This window comes from Acipenser ruthenus, chromosome 29 (genome assembly GCF_902713425.1).
Source record: "Acipenser ruthenus chromosome 29, fAciRut3.2 maternal haplotype, whole genome shotgun sequence".
Classification (NCBI taxonomy): Eukaryota; Metazoa; Chordata; class Actinopteri; order Acipenseriformes; family Acipenseridae; genus Acipenser; species Acipenser ruthenus.
In genome coordinates, this window is record NC_081217.1 from 20374655 (window position 1) to 20393108 (window position 18454).

Sequence of the window (18454 nt, forward strand, 5' to 3'; positions counted from 1 at the left end):
TTTGGTTTGGGGTCATGCTTTTGTTCCCTGCTGTAGGACTGTCCGGGTATTTGCGCGTAACCCTGGGTGTCAGTATTTTATCAGCAGCGTTTGCATTGTCAGAGCAGGGGGGGCGGTGCCGTGTATATGCTTAGCTCTCCGCTGCGCAGATTCCACGGCTCAAAGCTGAATTCTGGCCACAGGTTAGAGAACATTATTAGCGTACCGCCGTGTGTTGGAATCAAGGCTACGCGGATTGCGCAGTGCTCCCGAAAATGGCGGCAGTGCCGGAGATGCGCTCGGGTTTGGGAAAATGAAGCGGAGGAGAAGCAGTTTCTATTAGTAAAGACCTGGGCTTTCTGTTTGCGGACTTTTAGTCGAGAGCCGCGGTGTTTCCAAGGGTTTTTGGTTCGAGTTACGGTCCCCAAAATGATGAAGCTCAAGTCTAACCAGACCCGGACCTACGACGGGGAGGGCTACAAGAAGCGTGCGGCCTGCTTGTGCTTTAGAAGCGAGAGTGAAGAGGAGGTGAGTCCGGGGATGTCGGGGTGCGACAGGGCCGCCGGGGGTTTGGTACTATAGACGATACATTCGCAGTCAGGAGTGATCAACCGTGATTCGGGGAGAGTGACGGCAGTTTGGGGCTAAATAGACAGTGAAGAAAAACGAGGGGAATGTGTTTGGTCCGGAGAAAAGGAACTGTAAATGTTGAGCGAGCGGAAGGGGTGAAAGCGATACTAACAGTTTGATTTTGTTTTTAAAATCTTCTGTGCGGATCATGTATTATACAGAGCTCGTTGTTTAATAGATGGGTTATTTTTCCAGTGTACCCAATTTCACTGGCAGTATGTAAAGAGATCCTTGGGTCTTGTAGCTAAATAATAACAATTATGTGCAGATGAGCCCTTAGACTCGGACACCCCACTTTTGAAAAAGGAAAGGTCGTTTTTGCATTCTAGGGTTCCAGAATCCAATCCAAATTGTCAGCGAGTTTTTTTGTTTTTTCTTGTAATGTATAAACATAAAGAAGCGTTTTGAGGAGTAATGCTATGCCTGTCCCAGTTTGCCTCCCCGGTTAACAGATTATTTTGGGGAAACCCCTTTGCGGTGCTCTCCAGGCAGGTGGTTTATTAAGGTGTCTGTGTCCGCAGGTGTTGCTGGTGAGCAGTAGCCGACACCCGGATAAATGGATCGTTCCCGGAGGGGGGATGGAACCGGATGAGGAACCTAACGTGGCCGCAGTCCGGGAGGTGTGCGAGGAGGTACTACATATTTTACTTGGGATCCCATTCGCTGTCCTGGGGTACACTTTGTGGTCCTGGGGGTGGGCAATAAAACCTTCTTCAGTACTGTACTGGTCTTTTGCTGAAGGCCCCCCCAGAGTGCTTTAAATAAATGACTTGAAGATAAAGTCAACAGATCCCAATGCTTTTTAAGGGCACTTAAAACTTCAATAGCAGGTATAATAGCCAGCCAAATCCTCTTTATCCAAAACGTATACAATGTTTGATTTAAGTAAAAGTTTATGCTGCTGCTGGACGCTAAAGTTTGTCATATCATGTTCTACAAATAGTACGCACAAAAAGGGTTCTGTACGTTAGTCTAACGTGGAGTGATTAGACCCATAAGGGAGCTGCGGCTTGAGAACTAATAATTGTTAAGGACAAGAGTTGAACTCCACTGCCATAATCCTAGCAGAAGTCTGACTCTGTAACCAAAAAGCCTGTCCTTCCTTTCTGGCTCATTCCAGCAGTGGTTACCCCCTGCGAGCAGCAGCCCCCTGACACCTATCCCGCTGTGAAGAGTGTAATTTAAGCCCCCAAATTTCAGCAGGATGGCTGGCAGTTCCCCAGCATAAAGGACTGCTGTTGCACTTATTTAACCAGAACATAACCAGTAAACAGCAGTGTCCTGGAGCTCGGGTTACAGACACTTGTTGGGTACAGTGTAAAGGGTGCGAAATTGAGATGGACCACTGCCCTTTATACTGACTGGATGGTCCCTAATGATCATAACACAAACACGCAAACCATTTTCAGCAGGGTAACCAACCCTCTAGGGGCTGGCAGACTGGAATATAAGGGGACAGGGTTCCTTCAAGGGTCTATAAAGTACAACAGGTTGAAGCTTCACAGATACCTTGCTTTACTTTACAAAGGGAAGGGGGGGGGGGCAGTAAGGCAGGTAGACAATCTTAGTGAATTGGACTAGTGATTTTGAATAGCCTGGACAAGATATGATGCAGTAAACCATTCATAATGTTGTAAGGCTGGGGTGATGCCTTCTTTTTCACCATCAATGCATGGATCCATCGACATCCTTAAAAAGACACCCAAACTAACAGAAGTATTACATTTAGAGCTACTGATAATAGTACTGAATAGCTACTTGAAAACTATTGCATACATTAAATTACATCAGATTATGCACATCTCCCCTCAAAAATATCGGATCTATTGAATAATAAGACAAGTAAATCCATGTAACGGATGGTTCATCTTCAATAACTTGTGTACAAAACATAGTCCAAAGTATCTTGGTGTCTTTTTTCTTTTTTCTTTTTGTAAAGAAGTAAGATCACATCCACTATTTGCTTTTAAAGAGGAACACTGGGGACTGGCATGGCTAGGATGCTTTTGGAAATCGATTTTTGCTGTTTTTTCCAAGAAAGGGTGTTTGATGTTTGATCCCCTAGAGCGGAGGTGTTTGTTTACGTGGACAAACCGATCAAAGTAAAGGCTAGCTCTGTTTTCTTTTTAGTAGGTACAGTGCACGTACTACCTCCACTTTTTTGGGGTCAATAAACTATTCAGTTGTGACCCGGGTAGCAACAGATACACTAACTTTGGCCTCTATTAGGAAATCTAAGTTGCATAAAACAGGGATCAACAAAATAAACTACTGGGAGTGGTATAACCTCTCCATCTGGCTCCTTTTAGTTTACTCAGGTGGAAACGACGTGACAAATTGCACACAAGTCCCTGTCGTACACTTTTCACTACAGGAGACCCATGCCAGAAACTTGTGAAAGCATTGTGGCACTGCATGTTCGAGATCCAAAAATAAAATGAACCCCAATACAGTTCCTTACCCCAATGAAGACTCCCGCGCAGGACTGAATCAAGCAGCTACACCTCAACTCTTGATAAGGATGGGAAGAGGTTTGGAAATGCTCAGTCAAAACTCCAGCAGGCAGAGGAATCAGGGTCAAAAGTAACACCAAAACAAAAAGGATGCACAGGCTTGACTATTGATGGTGATCAAACAATACGATGGATCGATGCATCACCCTGACCTTAATGCTTTAACTGCGTTGTGCGTGAATATTGGGACAAATATTTGATCAATATATTTTTATTTTATTTTTTAATATATACAATGGTTATGTTTAAGCAAAATTGTAAACGTGTAAACGCCAAAGCACTGGCCTCATTCGCCCTCCTCTGAGCGACCCTGTGTGTGTTATCTAGTCCCCTGTATTTGACGTGGATGGCTATCTGTGCTTGTGAGGTTAGAGGTCATGTGCTAGCTGGGAATCCTGCCAGACTCGCTACAGAAGGGGAGTCGGGTATGTTCTACGTGTGGAGATCTCGCTGTGCCTTTCTCGCTGTGTTTCTTTCCCCACCATTTCTTTCTGTCATTCTTTAATTTCAACCTCCTGACCTCCTTTACCCCCGCCCCCCTCTACAAAATGTAATTTCTTTAGCCCTCTGCGGTCCTTTAGTCTCATTGTACCCCCTACCCTGCTTTACCAATCTGTGACACCTTCAGCTAGACACAAAGAGGGGGTGTTAAACTTTATTAATAGACTGAAATGTGAACCCGAAGGGGCTGTGTCTCCTGTGACGCCAGCCTGGTCTAAAACGAGCCCTTTCACCCCACCCCCAAAATATCTCCAGGGTGTGAGTTAAGGTAGGTAAGGTTACTGCCTCGTTTATACATACATACATACATGCATGCATAAAGGCATGTATAATCTTTTGCCACTTTTTGCTGTACTGTGCTTTAGAGGGCAAATCTTTATTGCCATCTTATTGGAGGTTTGTAGGCGTGTGATATAAAGATAAATACTACAAGTTTATGTAATATATTTTGGTGGTATCTAACTACCGCAACAGACCCTATAGTTATTGTAATGCATAGCTTTGTGGGAGCAAGAGGTAAAGATATCCTTCTAAACCATCTTGAATAGGCTCCTTCTTTGTCTTTCATTCTCTCTCCATGTGATACTCAAAGCTAAACTCCTCTCACCATGGCCCAGTTTCCATGGTAATAGACTAGCCCCCCCCCTGCCAATTACAGGACGGCAAGTCACCTGACTCCCTTTTATATTCTTTAGATGGCGTTTGTTCAGTCTGTCTGGGATGAAAGAGCGCAGTGTCTGCACCGAGAAACAATGCCATTGGGTTTCACAGGCATCCAGTTTGCCTCTGTGGTATTCTTAAAAAATATTTGTAAGATAAACACTTGGATGTATTGGGTTAGGTGTATCGAAATTCAAATTTCTGTTGAAATGGCCATCTTGAGCTAAGCCACCTACAGCGTTGGTGACTTCATATTAAATATCAGCCATCTGTGCTGCAATTTGAGATTCCTTTTTTTGGAGGAAGGAAAACTGAGATGCTTGGAATCGCAACATGTAATTTACACTTAACAAGCCTCCTAATGCTTCACTTTTGTATAATTACATACCAAATGAAAACACGTGTCTGTACTTGTGCACTTCACCTGTGCTCGCTCTTTAATTATTATAATTTCATATGTATATTATTATGTAGTTAACAGTAACAGTGATTCGTGCTGTTGGATTAGATCCGTGGTGGTTTAAAATGTTCTAATTTATAAATCATTTCTTCACAGGCTGGTGTGAAAGGGACATTAGGACGATTAGTAGGTGTTTTTGAGGTGAGCTTGATTTCTCTGTTCTGATTGTTTTAAAGACACTTTGCAACGCAATAACCTGTGGAGATTCTCAAATTCCTGAATCGCAGGGTCTATAAGAGAAGTGTTTAACGTCTCTATGTAACATACAGTGGTAAACATTTTTAATTCTCTCTAGAACCGTGACAGGAAACACAGAACGTACGTCTATGTTCTTGTAGTAACTGAGGTTCTGAAAGACTGGGAGGACTCTGTAAATATTGGTAAGTTTGTCTACAGGTTCACCTTGTGTTCATCACTCCCTGTGCCTCTTTCACACAACATTTAATGAGTGGTTGTTTTATTCACCTGTGAAGTGTAAAACTAGTCCACTGTTTGAACAGCAGTCGAGTGCAGCGTCAGAAGCTGTATTTCTGTTAGATTACTGGAAATAGAATCTCTTTTAACACCTTTCGTGAAACGACACTCCACTCATCCCATTATAGGAACTGTAAACCGTGCAGGAGATTTAAAATGTGTACAGAACCAATTGCAGAAGATGGGTGGTGGTGTCTTTGCAGATTGATGCCATTCAGGTGCGCATTCAGGCCTATTTGTTTCTAAGTAAGCTTGGTTCAGCTGTAAACAAAGTGTATGTCAAAAGGGGCCTTGTTTGTACTCCTTGTTTGCTCACCCTGTGCTTCCTCTTCTGTTGACAGGGAGAAAAAGGGAATGGTTTAAAATAGACGATGCCATAAAAGTGCTGCAGTGTCACAAGCCGGTGCAGGCCTCGTACTTTGAAGCTTTCCAGCAAGACTGTCTGACCAGTAACGGGACGCCGCTGGTAGCCACGCTAGCCGGGGAAATAGCCCCCGCCTACAGCATCAACCAGAGCTCTGTCTCTGGGATCAGATAACTAACATGCACAACAACTCCGGCTCTTGTTCGTTCTTCTGTCTTTTTTTTTTTTTTTTTTAACTGTTTGCCTTGCCAGCCTGGCACACTCGAAGTTGGGTGATGATGACGACACTTTGTAAATGTGAATTTTTTTTTTTTTCTTTCTTGGTGTTGCATGAAAGACCCCCAGCCCCTTACCCCCTGCCCCACCTTACCGCCTGAATTGGAAGTAATTTAATGCAAGAGCTACGTTTCTACTGTTGTGGTGATGTATGAGTATATGCATAGTTCTGATCAAAGCTACGAAGGCTCGTTGTCTTTTTTGTTATTTTTATTGTTATTCCTGTCCTGATTAGAGATCTGTTGCTGGGTGGAAGGCGTGGATACTGCATGCACTGTGCGGGCACAATTCGCATCGAAACGTCTGTCGGTTAGGAGCACTTAAGCTCACAGTCCCGTGATTTGCCTGCACCTCCAAAGGACTGAGCTTACAGCTCTTGCTTCTACATTTTTTAAAGGGGATTAACCCCTAATGGCTACTTCACCAGTTAACCCAGCTGTGTGACAGGATGGCATGTGGGCAAATGGGCAATACCCTGTCCATGGTTCTGTATGAGTTTGCACCTAGGCTACACAACCAGGCCATCTGCCCCGAGTGTACATACTTGTGTAATGCGTGGGACTGCTAAAATATAGAAATCAGAAGGGAGGTAGGAGGGTTTGGCAGTGGCCTATAACCAGAGATGAAGGTTTTCAGAGATCTGTATTCAGACTCTTTTTTTTTTTTTTTTCCTGTGTAAATCTGGTCTTAAAACATGTGTTTCGCTTCAGACTACGTTGCTCCAACACCCGAGGTATACATTTTGCATTCTTTCTTTCTTCGCGCTTTCAGATTTTGTATTATTAATCTTTAGTCTCGTCCTCCTATTGAACATATCGGAAACTCTTGACACTGGCCAATGTCTGCTAGTTTCACAGACCAAGATTAGCATTGATGTTGAACTACATGATGTTACCTTAGGTAAAATGGTCCCAGATTAGTGCTAATTGGGGTCTGTGAAACTAGCTGTGAATGTTGCACCTTTGTGTTCATAAAACCGCTGATGCTAAAGTTATTTTTGAAACCCCTTGCTTGCCCAACGGAAACCTTTTGCTTTTAAGTAAGGATTTGTATTACCAGGATAAAAGAACTAAGGGGGGAGTGATAGATTTTTTTCCCCCCTTTTTCTGTGAAGTGAAAGTATCAGCAGTGACTTTGTCAGTGAAACAGTATTGTCGATTGAATTTGTTTACCCCTCGTTTATAAAGATGTAGTAATGCTATGATTTACAGGCTTTTTTTTGGTTTGCTTTCCCTTCTAAACAAAACACTGGACTTTGTAGATGAGGCAGATTTTGGAAGTCACTTTTTTGGTCTCAATAAAATTCTTCTCATTTCCCCCCTTTAATTCAGATCTTTCGAGTCTTTCGTGTAATTGAATCCGCATCCCTTCCAAGCGTCTAAGTAGTTGCTTGATTAAAATAAATCGATCCTGTTTCTAACTAAATACGGAACAAACCACTTTTTTTTTTTTTTTTTATTTGATTTATTATATATTTTTTTATTTATTTTTTGGCAAACAAGTTAAAGCCAAATTGCATTATCTGCCTTTGTTGTGGGAGGTGGAGCAGCAATTGGCTTGATACTGTGAAAATAGAGCAGCCGTAAGTAACAAGGTGTAAGTGTTCAATGTTAATTTTCTCTAGTTCAGTACTGGGGGAGGAGGGGGGGTGTTTTCTCACATGTTTTAGGTGGTACGTTTTCATAGAACTTTCTTGTGAGCCGGGTGGTGCATCTTTAGTACCCTGATCTGTTTTGCACCCATCTCTTTATCAATCCCCCTGTTCTAAGGTTGGGTCTTTCCTCGACTGTACAGCTGTACCATTTCTGAACTGTACAGCGCTGCACTGTCACGGACAGACAAATACCATTGAAAGACCCGGCATCTTCTCCCAGCCCATCTCCTCTGCTCACACGCACTTTAAAGGGAAGAAGTGTGTTCAGATTTAAATCTTGGAATACCCAGAATTGGTGACAAAAATGATCGTTTTTTTGGAGAAATGGCAACAGGGTTCGTTTTTATGTCAGAATGCTGAAAATACTGTACTGTATAATAAACATTTGCGTGAGATGCATTGGATGCTGTTTCTGTGCAAAGTTTGTGCTAATGATATATCTATCTATAGATAGATAGATAGATAGATATATAATAGTCCCTTCTGATCTGCTTTTGCTCAGCTTTTCTATTCCCTGATGTATTCCAGCTACAGCAGCCTGTGCTTGGAGATGTTGATATCCTGCAGCCTGTGCTTGGAGATGTTGAGATCCTGCATACCCACATTCTGTGATTCTGTTAATCGTATATCTGTAATCGGGGGTGATGGGGGGCTTTCCTGTGAGATTTGAGTGAACAGATGGAACTAGCACAATGGATGTAAGCATCGCTCCATATTCAGTGAAAGAAGAGAATGTGTAATTGTGTAAGATGCAGTCCATTAGTGAACAAAGAGCTGGTCCTTGTAAAGAGGGAGCTCTTCAGATTTAAAGCGACGCAGTGAGAGAGTGGTCTGAATTGTCAGTTTGTCTTGATATCGAGCGGGTCAATTCCCATTTCGTGCAAGATCTGACCTAGAATTGTTTTCCCCAAACGTATAATTAGGAATCAAATGCATATTTAAATACTTTGAAATTGGCTTCCCCAAGATACAAATCTTAGACTTGCACATTCTTTTTTTGTATTGAATTGGAAGTGGCTCTGCTTAAAAAAAATGTCCTTGGGAAACAACAAAGCTGCTTATTTTTGCTTATTTTTTAAAATTTGAAAGCTGTACAAATATTGGGCTTTTTCTAATATAAAGAAATTCAGCACTGTAAGATTGTGTAGTTAGGGATGGGTTCGCTTGAGTGCCTCTCTTGGATGTAGTTTGGTTGCCAGGAATTGTGAGCTGCCAACACTGGCCTGCCTGCAGGAATCTGTGCCTATCTCCTCTCTTAGTAATGGAGGCGGTGGAACGCTGTAAATCTTTGCACTGTAACTCCCAAATAGGTGCCATCGATAAGACAACAAACCCCAGTCACGTTTTTTGGAGAAATGGTAGCTGACTTTGGTGTTGTGAGGTTTTCACGCAGCAGAGAGACTGCTATTCTTCTGAAGCTGCTTCTGCTTGTAAATATTAAACCAGTTATTACTGTAGTTCCTTATTTTAACAGGAGGTTGTAAAATTAAAATAGAACCCCCCCCCCCCCCCCCCCCCCCATCGCATAGCAATTTTGAGCCATTCCAGGTGTTTTCGATGAACATCACAGCACCAGGAAGGGCTCATACTCTTGTGCTGGGGGAGTTTTATTACTGTCCTCAAAGCAGGCAATCCCATCTTGTCCTGTAAGCACAGACCTTCCATCTCCAGTAGTGTTCAGCTTTGCAGTAGATATTAAAACCTTTGGCGGAATTTAAGAAAATAATGCTGTGGTGGTAGGCTGTGAGCACCAAGTGTGTTTTTGAACACGTGTGTGGGGAGTTTTGATGGCTTAACACCCTTGCAAGTGGGAACATACTGATCAGTTATGATTTTTTTTTTTCTCCATCAAATTAAAATTAGAGAAGGGTGGGATAGATCAAACACCTTTTTTTTTTTTTATCTTCAGATGATTGGCAGGTAGTATTAATTTGCACTGTGGATTGCCACAGATTTTTTTAGTAGGTAGAGTTATTGCACAAAAACTGCTACGTTGTTAAAATGTCTGTGGCACCTGTCGACGTTTTCTTAAATAGTGAAAATACTAATGTGGGTATGGAATAAAAATAAAAAAAAAGCATTAGGTAAATCAAATCTTCTCTTCAGTGTAACTTGACGGTGCCTCGGTTATGTTTTGTAACATTCTAATGCCAATATAAAGAGGTAGTGACTTTGTCGGCCGTGCTTTGTATACCAGAGTTTGCACCCACTCTTCTCTCAATGTAATGGTAGAATTTGCTGAGTGTGTGTATGTGGCTGAGAAGCTGCATTCAAAATGCTGTGTTCGCTGCAACCTGGAGAACAGCCTATGAGTAATGAGTTAAATACAATCACTTTTTTTTTTTTTTAATGTTCAGTGTCGCTCTATGGTAAGAACGAAAACGGTTGATGGTTTTTGTTGAGCATTTGAGTATTTAAGAATTTGGTCGCTCCATGGTGCGGTTAGTTTGAAAAGTGAGACACGTTCTCGAAACCCCAAGACCAGAGAAGTGTGAGGTAGACTGAACTGTCTGACAGAGAAAAATATCTGTAACCTAATGAATTGTTATAACAATGATGACAACTTGATGTTCTGACTTAGCCCTTGTTTCTGTTTGATGATCTAGGCTCATTACAATCCTGTATATAATGCTGCTTCTCCTGTGTAAAGCCTTAGTTGGATGAGGTGACTATCTTTTTAAGGATTAACTTGTAATACCTGGTGTGCTGTTAAGAAATTCAAGAAAGGAGTGTAAGGGATCATCTCAAAAGTTAACGCAACTGGCCTAGTAACCTCCTATGTACCCAGTTCCTTTATGAAAGTGCACTGAAAAAGGACGAATTTAATAGTGCTCTCTCCCATGAGTGTAGTACTAAATGCCTTCGCCTAAATTTAAAATTTTTGCTTTTTAAATATTGATAACATATTCATGAAAAATACTATCTACACAGTATTCTGATTTAGTAGTGGTGGCGGTCATGCACCAAAGGAGTGTGGGCAAAGAAGTGGATAAAATAAAGAACCAGTGTTGTGTGATCCTGCCACTCCCAGCAGCTGTGCTGTGTACGAGGTCAAAGTATAATATCCAGTTTGATAGTCTTTAAAAAAAAAAAAAAAAAAAAAAAAAAAAAAGGCTTTTAACAGCCGTGCCAGAAAAGCATTTTTAGATTTTGTGTTGCAAGTATCAGTACGTTGCTTGAATTCAGAAGGGCTGGTTGATGACATTTTGAGATGGTCCCTTAGCGTCAAGATTGTTCTACCCTGTCCACACCCCTGGGTCGGTTTCATATTCTGCTTGAGAGAGTGCCTGTCACTGGAAAGCGTCTCATTAATGTTTGTTTTCTATTGGAGATTATGGAATTAGCAAGTACGTGCTTGAGGAGAAACTGAAGATTGTAATATAAATGTGCCAACAAATAAAAACACCAGTATTTCACAAAACATGGGGAGTCTCGTCTCATTCCTGGGAACAGGGCCTTGTGGTTTTCAGCTTGGGAGAGTTGGGTACTGTGTGTAAAACAATTAATGGGAGGTATCACAAAGACGGCCGGAGTGGGTGGCGTCAGACCAGATGCAGGAAATAAAACAACAGAGAGGTGTGGTTTGGTGAAGCTCAGCATTTAATAACAGAACAGAAAATAAAAGGTTTGAACCACAAAAACACAGGACATGGCACTTTAGGCCAAAATAAAACAGATAAACAAAACAGACTATACAGACAAACGGACACGGACAGACACACAAACACGGTGAGTGAAATAACTATCAATTTACTTTATTTTACTCTTCTCCACACCCGTTCTCCACTCACCGAACACCCAACCACCAGTGAGTGAAAACATACAGCTTTTATGCAGTTGTACCGAGACTCGATTGCTAGTCAATCATTCAGTTGGAATCTCGGTACAACTGCACGTGAATTAATTAAAGTGCAATTCCCCGTGCTCACATATTATTACTTTTTACTTGCACATGATGTGATGTGCCATCCCCGTGCCTAAATACAAATATACAATTTACACACACGTGAAACACAGACCCGCTTATATCCCGTGTACCAATGCCTATACACCAACATTTACACACAACACGTAACATATAACATACACAGGGGGGCACTTTGCCACAGAGGACTTTGAATTTATTGAAAGCAGCCTTCCTTCCTCAATGGGTTCCTTTAACGTAGGTAAAGTAATCCAAGACAAGGGATAATCTGTGAAAGCACCTGTTAATTACTTGCATTTAATATCGGGGAAACTCTTGTGAAAGCTTTTTTTTGGGGGGGGGGGGGGGGGAGGGGAGGAGTGTGAAATGAAAGCAGGCAATGCACATCAGAGTAATAGAGTAGATGATTCAAAACAAACATCTTACAATGACCAGAGGAGCCTGTTAAATAAATACAAAAACAGAAGTGAATTCTAGAATGGTAAAAGTACTCCTGCTGTATGCAACTCCAGGGGAAGAAATCAAACCAAAAATCCTCACTCCAACTGTGCTGAGCTTGCATAAAAACAACGGATACCACTGATAAGAGGGAGCATATGAAAATGACCTTTAAACTTTCTTGGAAATGTGGATGGTGCTGAACACGTGAAGCCAATTGCATTCTAAAAGGATCACTGCTGTCCATGAAAGGGATGGTTTAGCTTATTAATGAATTGATAAGGTCTAGAACAGAGAAGCATCCAGTAAAAGTTAATAATGCGTAAGTCCATGGATAAAAAGACCTGACTAAATCCATGTCTTGCAAAGAAATTAACCCACAGCTATTTCCCCTTGAACAAAGCACATTTATAGTTTCTTCTTAGGAGAAACTAAATTAATTATTCAATGAAACAAAGCTATACATTTAAACGGACTGGAGTACAAGTCAGTCTTAACCATGGTAAGTACACATGTAACGCTTCTGTACATCCGTCCAGACATTGGTCTTGCTGCACCATCTGCTGGCCAGGGGTGGTAACTGCAGTACTGAACATAGACAGTATTTCAATTAAAAAAAAAAAAAAAAAAAAAAAAAAAAAAACCTACTCATTGGTTCACATTCAATATTTTACCAAACAGCTCAGTTTTTGCTGAATACGCGAGTTCACATGTGTTACCAATTACTGTACTTCCATATAATAATCTGCGATATGTACTTGCATACGTCAATAGTATGCAATAACTTCACATTACAATTGCTTTAAAATATTCTCCTAGAGCTTCACCTTCTAGATATTTTGATCTAATGATGGAGTCGTTTTTTTTCCAGACTGGTAGAACTGAACAGTTTTCCTGACTGCTCGATCCCACAACCTCCAGCTTGGTCGCTGACAGACTGCCACACTTTGTATCACAGATGAAATATAAAAACACTCGGGCAATATGTTGTTTTTTTATCCAACTTTATTGTACAGAATGCAAGAGAGAATTTACTGAGGCGGCTGTCCACGGCCACGTCCAAACCCACCTCTCTGCAAGAAAGAGAGATGAACCGTTTGTAATAATGGGTAGTAACACTGACAAGATACATGATCATAAAAACTGCTGGATCACTAGTTACTAAGAGGCACTGGTCTATACAACCTTGGAGCCTGAACACAGCAGAACACAACTCCCACTACAATACAGGGAGGCTGGTTGTACAGCGCTAGTAAGCATGTGTACTCTGCTACACCTTTAAGACAAACTGGTGCAGCATCAAATTAATGCTAAAATCATCAGGGGTCACATTTGTTAAAAGATGCATTAATGTTCACTTGCATCCACAGACCAGGTGTACCAAATCTTCACTGGAACAGTACTGCTTGAATTCAGGTACATGACTTAAAACAGCAATTTAAGACTCGCTCCATATCAGGGTAAAACTGTGAGCATTGTTAAACATTCAAATCCGTTATTGCAGTGATCCTGCAACATTTCAGGAACAGTTTTTTTATTTCCCCCCCCCCTGTACTTACGAACTGGAATTCGGTTGCTGCTCCAGCACCAGCCTCTGCCTTCTTATCAGCACCAGCTGTGAAAGAGGTTAAAGAAATGAAAAACTATCCCGGACAGGCTGCTATTTCACAGGGTGGTTGCTGTGGGCTCATTATAACCTGGCTGAAAGCACAGAATACCTGTGGGCTTGGTGCAGGATATCCCTATTGTACAGATAAGCACACCACCTGCAAAGTCACACACATCACTCCTTGAAACCAGATTCTAGGGAGCATCAGCTGGGGTCAGGATCCATGCCAACATTGCTGGATTAATGGTAAATTGACTCTAGCAGAGCCAGCAGAACACTCGCTTGCCAAAGGAACCTTTAGCTTCTTATATTATTCAGTTCCTACTGGTTCCATCAGATAATGCACCAAAAAGTGTGTAGAAAGGGCGCTGTGCACTTACGTGGAGCTGCGGAGCGTCTGTATGTGTCTCTGTCTGCCTCTCCACGGGCCAGACGAGCAGGGCGCTCTCCCTCCAGACCTGCAGAGAGACAAGACCAGCTTTAACACACTCAAGAGTGGAGTTCTATTACTGTTTGTGTAGATTCAATTCTAGATCTAGTACAAAGTATTTCATTTCTGAGTGGTAGTAGTTAATAGCACAGGCAGCAGTGAATCAAACATTTCTGTAATGTAACTACATTACAGGGACAGCTTTCATAAAGCGCTGAAATGACAATTGTAGCAGGTTAGAGATAACAGGCAGCGTTCCAAAAACTGATTAAAAAAAAAAAAAAAAGGTTTGAATGATTTATTAACGGACGTGGCTCTGTGTTTACCTACATCCCTGCATTTTTGGAGGCAGATTTTAAACTTTGCTAAAACCAGATTCTACAATTGTCATCTCGAGCGAAGCCTCATCACAAACATTTACAGATGACCATTCAAATTCTCATTACAGGTAATCATTTATCAAGTCCAAGATTAAATTCTAACATTTGAAAAGCCCTTTGAACACAATTAAATATACAATCCTTTTATGAAAAAATGCCTTTAATATTGAAATTAGCCATAATACACTGTAGTGCAAGTTTAAGTTTAAAACAATGAACACCCCAAGTCCCTACTTATATTCTTCCCAGATTATTCTGACACTTCTAGAGTAAGCCACCTTTCTCCCATTCAAGAGATTAACAATGCATAAGGAGACATATTTTGAAGACCACCATGAATCAAAGCAAGGAATAACAAATTATACCAAACTGATCATACATGGATGTGTAAATGAAGGCAAATGTTCTAATTGACATTCTTTGCTCCGCCACTAAGAGATCCGGTGCAGTGCAATGTAATGTGTTACACGGTAGGGACATTTTATTGGGCAGAGGGTCACCAAATACAACATTTCACAATCACTACAAAAGGACAATTGCCTGTATAAAAGTTGCCATTGCTGCAGTTTTCCGTGACTTGACCTGAAAAGCTTTCTTGTTTAAAGAACGTGGCTGTTCAAGGGGTGCTCTGCCTACCTTTAGGCCTGGGCCTGGCAGTCTCAGGGCGGGTCTGGCGCCGGAGGGTAGCTGGTACGATTTCAGGGGGTAGGTGCAGGAAGTCACGCAGGTACTGGATGCCCTCATTGGTCAGGTACCAGTAGAAGTGGCGCCAGGCAAACTGCTCCTTGACGTAGCCGGTGGATTTCAGAGACTGTGCCGAACAGGAAAAAGGGGAAGGATTATAAACTCGTACGCTGATGCACTCACAACTTAAACGATGGCACATAGTTCCACAAATTAGAGTAACCATGTATTCCTTAAGACGCTATGCAGCAACCAGCAGCAAGCCACTCGTGCAGGACACACCAGTGCTCTTAGTTTTCCGTGTTCACACTACAGGGCATGCAATGAAACGTTTAAGCAGTGGTTTGTTGTGGCTGAATGCTACACCATTAGGGCGTCACTCAGATCAGGACACACAGTGTCTAATCCTTCATGATGTGATGCACTGTGGTAAGCGAGTGTTATACATTTAACAATCCTAACTGAAAAGACACACCAGGCCTGAAGCTGCCTACCCCTGATATAGCACAAGGTATCCAGCCACAGCAAGCCACTTTTAAATGGATCCTGCAGCAGCTAGCTGCTGACATGACCATAAAAACACAACGTTAGCAATCCGACTCAAACCCCGTCTTTGTGCTCATCAGTGCTGCGTTTCTGTATTTGTTGGTGCCCCGGGCCTCACCTGCATGGCCTTCATTACGTGCAGGTTGGGCACGTTCTTGTCAGCCAGCTCGGGGTGCTTGGCCAAATGCACATCCTTCTTGGCCACCATGACCCCCTCCTTGAAGAGGAGCTCATAGATAGCAATGCGGTTCTTCTTGGGCATCAACATCTGCAGGCAAACAGAGGAGTTGAGAAAGGGGTACAAGGGACATGCTGTGTGTGTCCCACAAATACTAAAAACACGCTAACTTTTTTTTTTTTGGCAACAAGGTGCACAAAAACAGGGTTTATATTACAATTTACTGGCAGACTGGATCTGATCATGCAGATTGTCAGTTTCCTCCTCCTAACACTTGAGTGAGTCAAATGTACTTGAAGAAATCGTTTGAACACCCTCCAGCAGAACACCCACCTTCTGGGCACAAGTGTAACAGTGCAACATGTATTTTATGAACACTGCAGTGAGAAGTGTAAAGACTTAAAGTCTCCAGTTCCCCTCATTCACCTCTATTGATGTTTAAATGCAAAACACATACAAAAGATGTCACAGCGCCAACGTAACACGCTTAATTGTTGTAAAGCATTTGCTGTCTTGTTTTGACAGTATTGGCCAGCACGTCCTTTACGACACTGACATAAAAACAGTAGTACTTTTATCAAGCACTGTGTGTTTTACAGAATAATATTTCTCAGTCTTAGATTGTAAGATGTTGACAGTCCTCGGTTAGGCCCATTGTGGGGAAGGAATACTTCACAGTGTTTCTATACTGTAAAAAATGAGTCGTTTAAAACGGGCGCCATGAACACAAACAAAAGCAACCAGCTTTAAAGACAACACTGGTCAATTAATTCGATAACCAAGACGAGGTATTTAAAATCTGTCCAGGAGAAAGGGTGTAATAAGCATTCAGGCAGGGTCGAATGGACTGGACTAAACTACTAACCCCTAAAAATACTACCGTAGCATTACTGACACCGGACCGTGTGTGGGGGTCTCGGTTTGAGAACAGATAAACCGAAAACCACCGGACAGTCCGAATGCACAGCATCGACACGGTCACATAGGATTGAAACCACTAGCCATTAAACATTTCAGATGGGCTCCTATGAAGCACGTCTGTGTAAAAGTCACCCTACTGCCATTTTAAGTTACAATTTCCTAACTGAATAACTCTTTTTAACACACCTGGCTTGATTGGTAAGAGCTCGCGTCAGTGTTTTTGTCACATTTTTAACAGTGAGAGTTGCAGAGGCCTAGTCATTTCATAGGCTCGGTATGTTAACATTTTTTCTGTGCTGCCAAAACAGAATATTCACAAATAACCGAGAAGATGCGTTTATTAAATCAAACTGGACGCCGGAATACGGTGGAAAGTGGTTATTTTGATACGATGTTAGCGATACGATGCAGATTAAACAGCGAGATCTATCGCCTACCTCTACAGCTTGCTGTGGAACCGGAGCCGGAAAGGAGGGAGCATGCGCACAGCTCAGATTTATATGGCAGGAAATGGAGTTTGACGTACGACAGCACGTCACTGAGGACGGCGCCATATCTCACATGCTGTACGGAATGCAAAAGAACAGTTCCTTATGTGGTTAGCCATTTTCGCAAACTGCATTGTCTCATGCTACATACTGCATCCCTATACTTCAATAGTATTTTTTTTTTATTGACGTTTGCCTGTTGAGCATATTATACTTGGGAAATAAAGTGCATTTCAGTTTCCCTATATGCCTCTATCTACACTAGGGCAGTTTGGGACGGCTTTGAACTCATACCCCAATGCATTCTGGTAAGTGTAGTCCTTCTGTGAAACGTACCCGAGGTGGGTACCAGAATGCATTGCGATGTGAGTTGAAAAGCCTGAACTGTCCTAGTGTACATAGAATCATATGGTAACCCTAAAAAAATGTATGTCATATTTTAAAGAGGAGCCAGCCTCCAGTTATTCTAGAAAATAAAATACATTAAAAATTAAAACAACGCTTTCATCTCCCCGCCAGCAGAGGTCGCTATAACTGCATTGCTGGTGCGCGTTTGACTGCAAGCAGTCACCCACCTCAGCCAAGCCAAACAGCAGCAGACCGACCGTTTAGTGCGCTCTTGTCAGCTAGAACCTTTCTATCAGATACATGTCTTCACAGTATTAATGCTGATACTACGACTTGTCTGAGGGAGAGTTTGGTTCAGACTTTTGGCAATATGTCAAATAATCTTAGACGTATACTAGATAGGGTTCCACATCTCACTTGAATCTATAGAACACTACATATGAGCCCATGAATTCCCATGAGTTTTTCATTTCTAATACGGTAGCCTCTGAAGGTGCTATATGGACACCTTTAATTACTTGTGGACCAACTATAGATTCTTAATTTGAGAGTGAAGAAACCATAATGTTAATCGCAGAAGGGGTTTAATGTCATTGAAACATAACAATGCTAGTTATCAAAGCAGCTTCTTGGAAGGAGTAAATCCTCTCTTAATGGAAGCCCTGGCAGAGAATTAGCAGCTGAGATCCGGTCGATGAGTCCCGACGCAGCCCTAGCGCTGGGCTCCACTTTGTAATCAGCACTGATCTGTAATCAGAGCTCACCGCCTCCCAGCTGCGGACCGCATAAGAGAGCAACCCCCCTCCGTGATATGGTACAGGCATTGCTTATTCCACGTCAACTGCCAACACATGTGAAGTCGATATAGCCTTTGCAACAGGCAGAGTCCCTCAGCTGTGTTGCTCGCTGCCAGCGGGTGTTGACTGTTTGCTGCAGAACAGCCTGCAGTTCCTCGGAGCTTTCAGAATCGTGCATCGCTGCGCTCGCTCTCTCCCT

At 42.2% G+C, this 18454-nt stretch overlaps 2 protein-coding genes across 2 annotated transcripts; one reads left to right on the forward strand and one right to left on the reverse strand.

Moving 5' to 3' along the window:
- The first annotated feature begins 94 nt into the window (after positions 1-94).
- Positions 95-10932, forward strand: LOC117397977 (diphosphoinositol polyphosphate phosphohydrolase 1). The gene is made up of 5 exons (XM_033996966.3): positions 95-507; positions 1131-1241; positions 4840-4884; positions 5039-5123; positions 5559-10932. The coding sequence occupies exons 1-5, from the start codon at positions 127-129 to the stop codon at positions 5753-5755; spliced, it is 819 nt and encodes a 272-aa protein (XP_033852857.2). The 5' UTR covers positions 95-126; the 3' UTR covers positions 5756-10932.
- A 1929-nt stretch (positions 10933-12861) lies between these two features.
- LOC117397991 (small ribosomal subunit protein eS10) lies at positions 12862-17191 on the reverse strand. Its single transcript, XM_033996972.3, has 6 exons — positions 17060-17191; positions 15642-15791; positions 14930-15104; positions 13864-13941; positions 13434-13489; positions 12862-12947 (listed from the first exon to the last, which is right to left on the reverse strand). The coding sequence occupies exons 1-6, from the start codon at positions 17174-17176 to the stop codon at positions 12906-12908; spliced, it is 618 nt and encodes a 205-aa protein (XP_033852863.2). The 5' UTR covers positions 17177-17191; the 3' UTR covers positions 12862-12905.
- Between the last annotated feature and the right edge of the window lie 1263 nt (positions 17192-18454).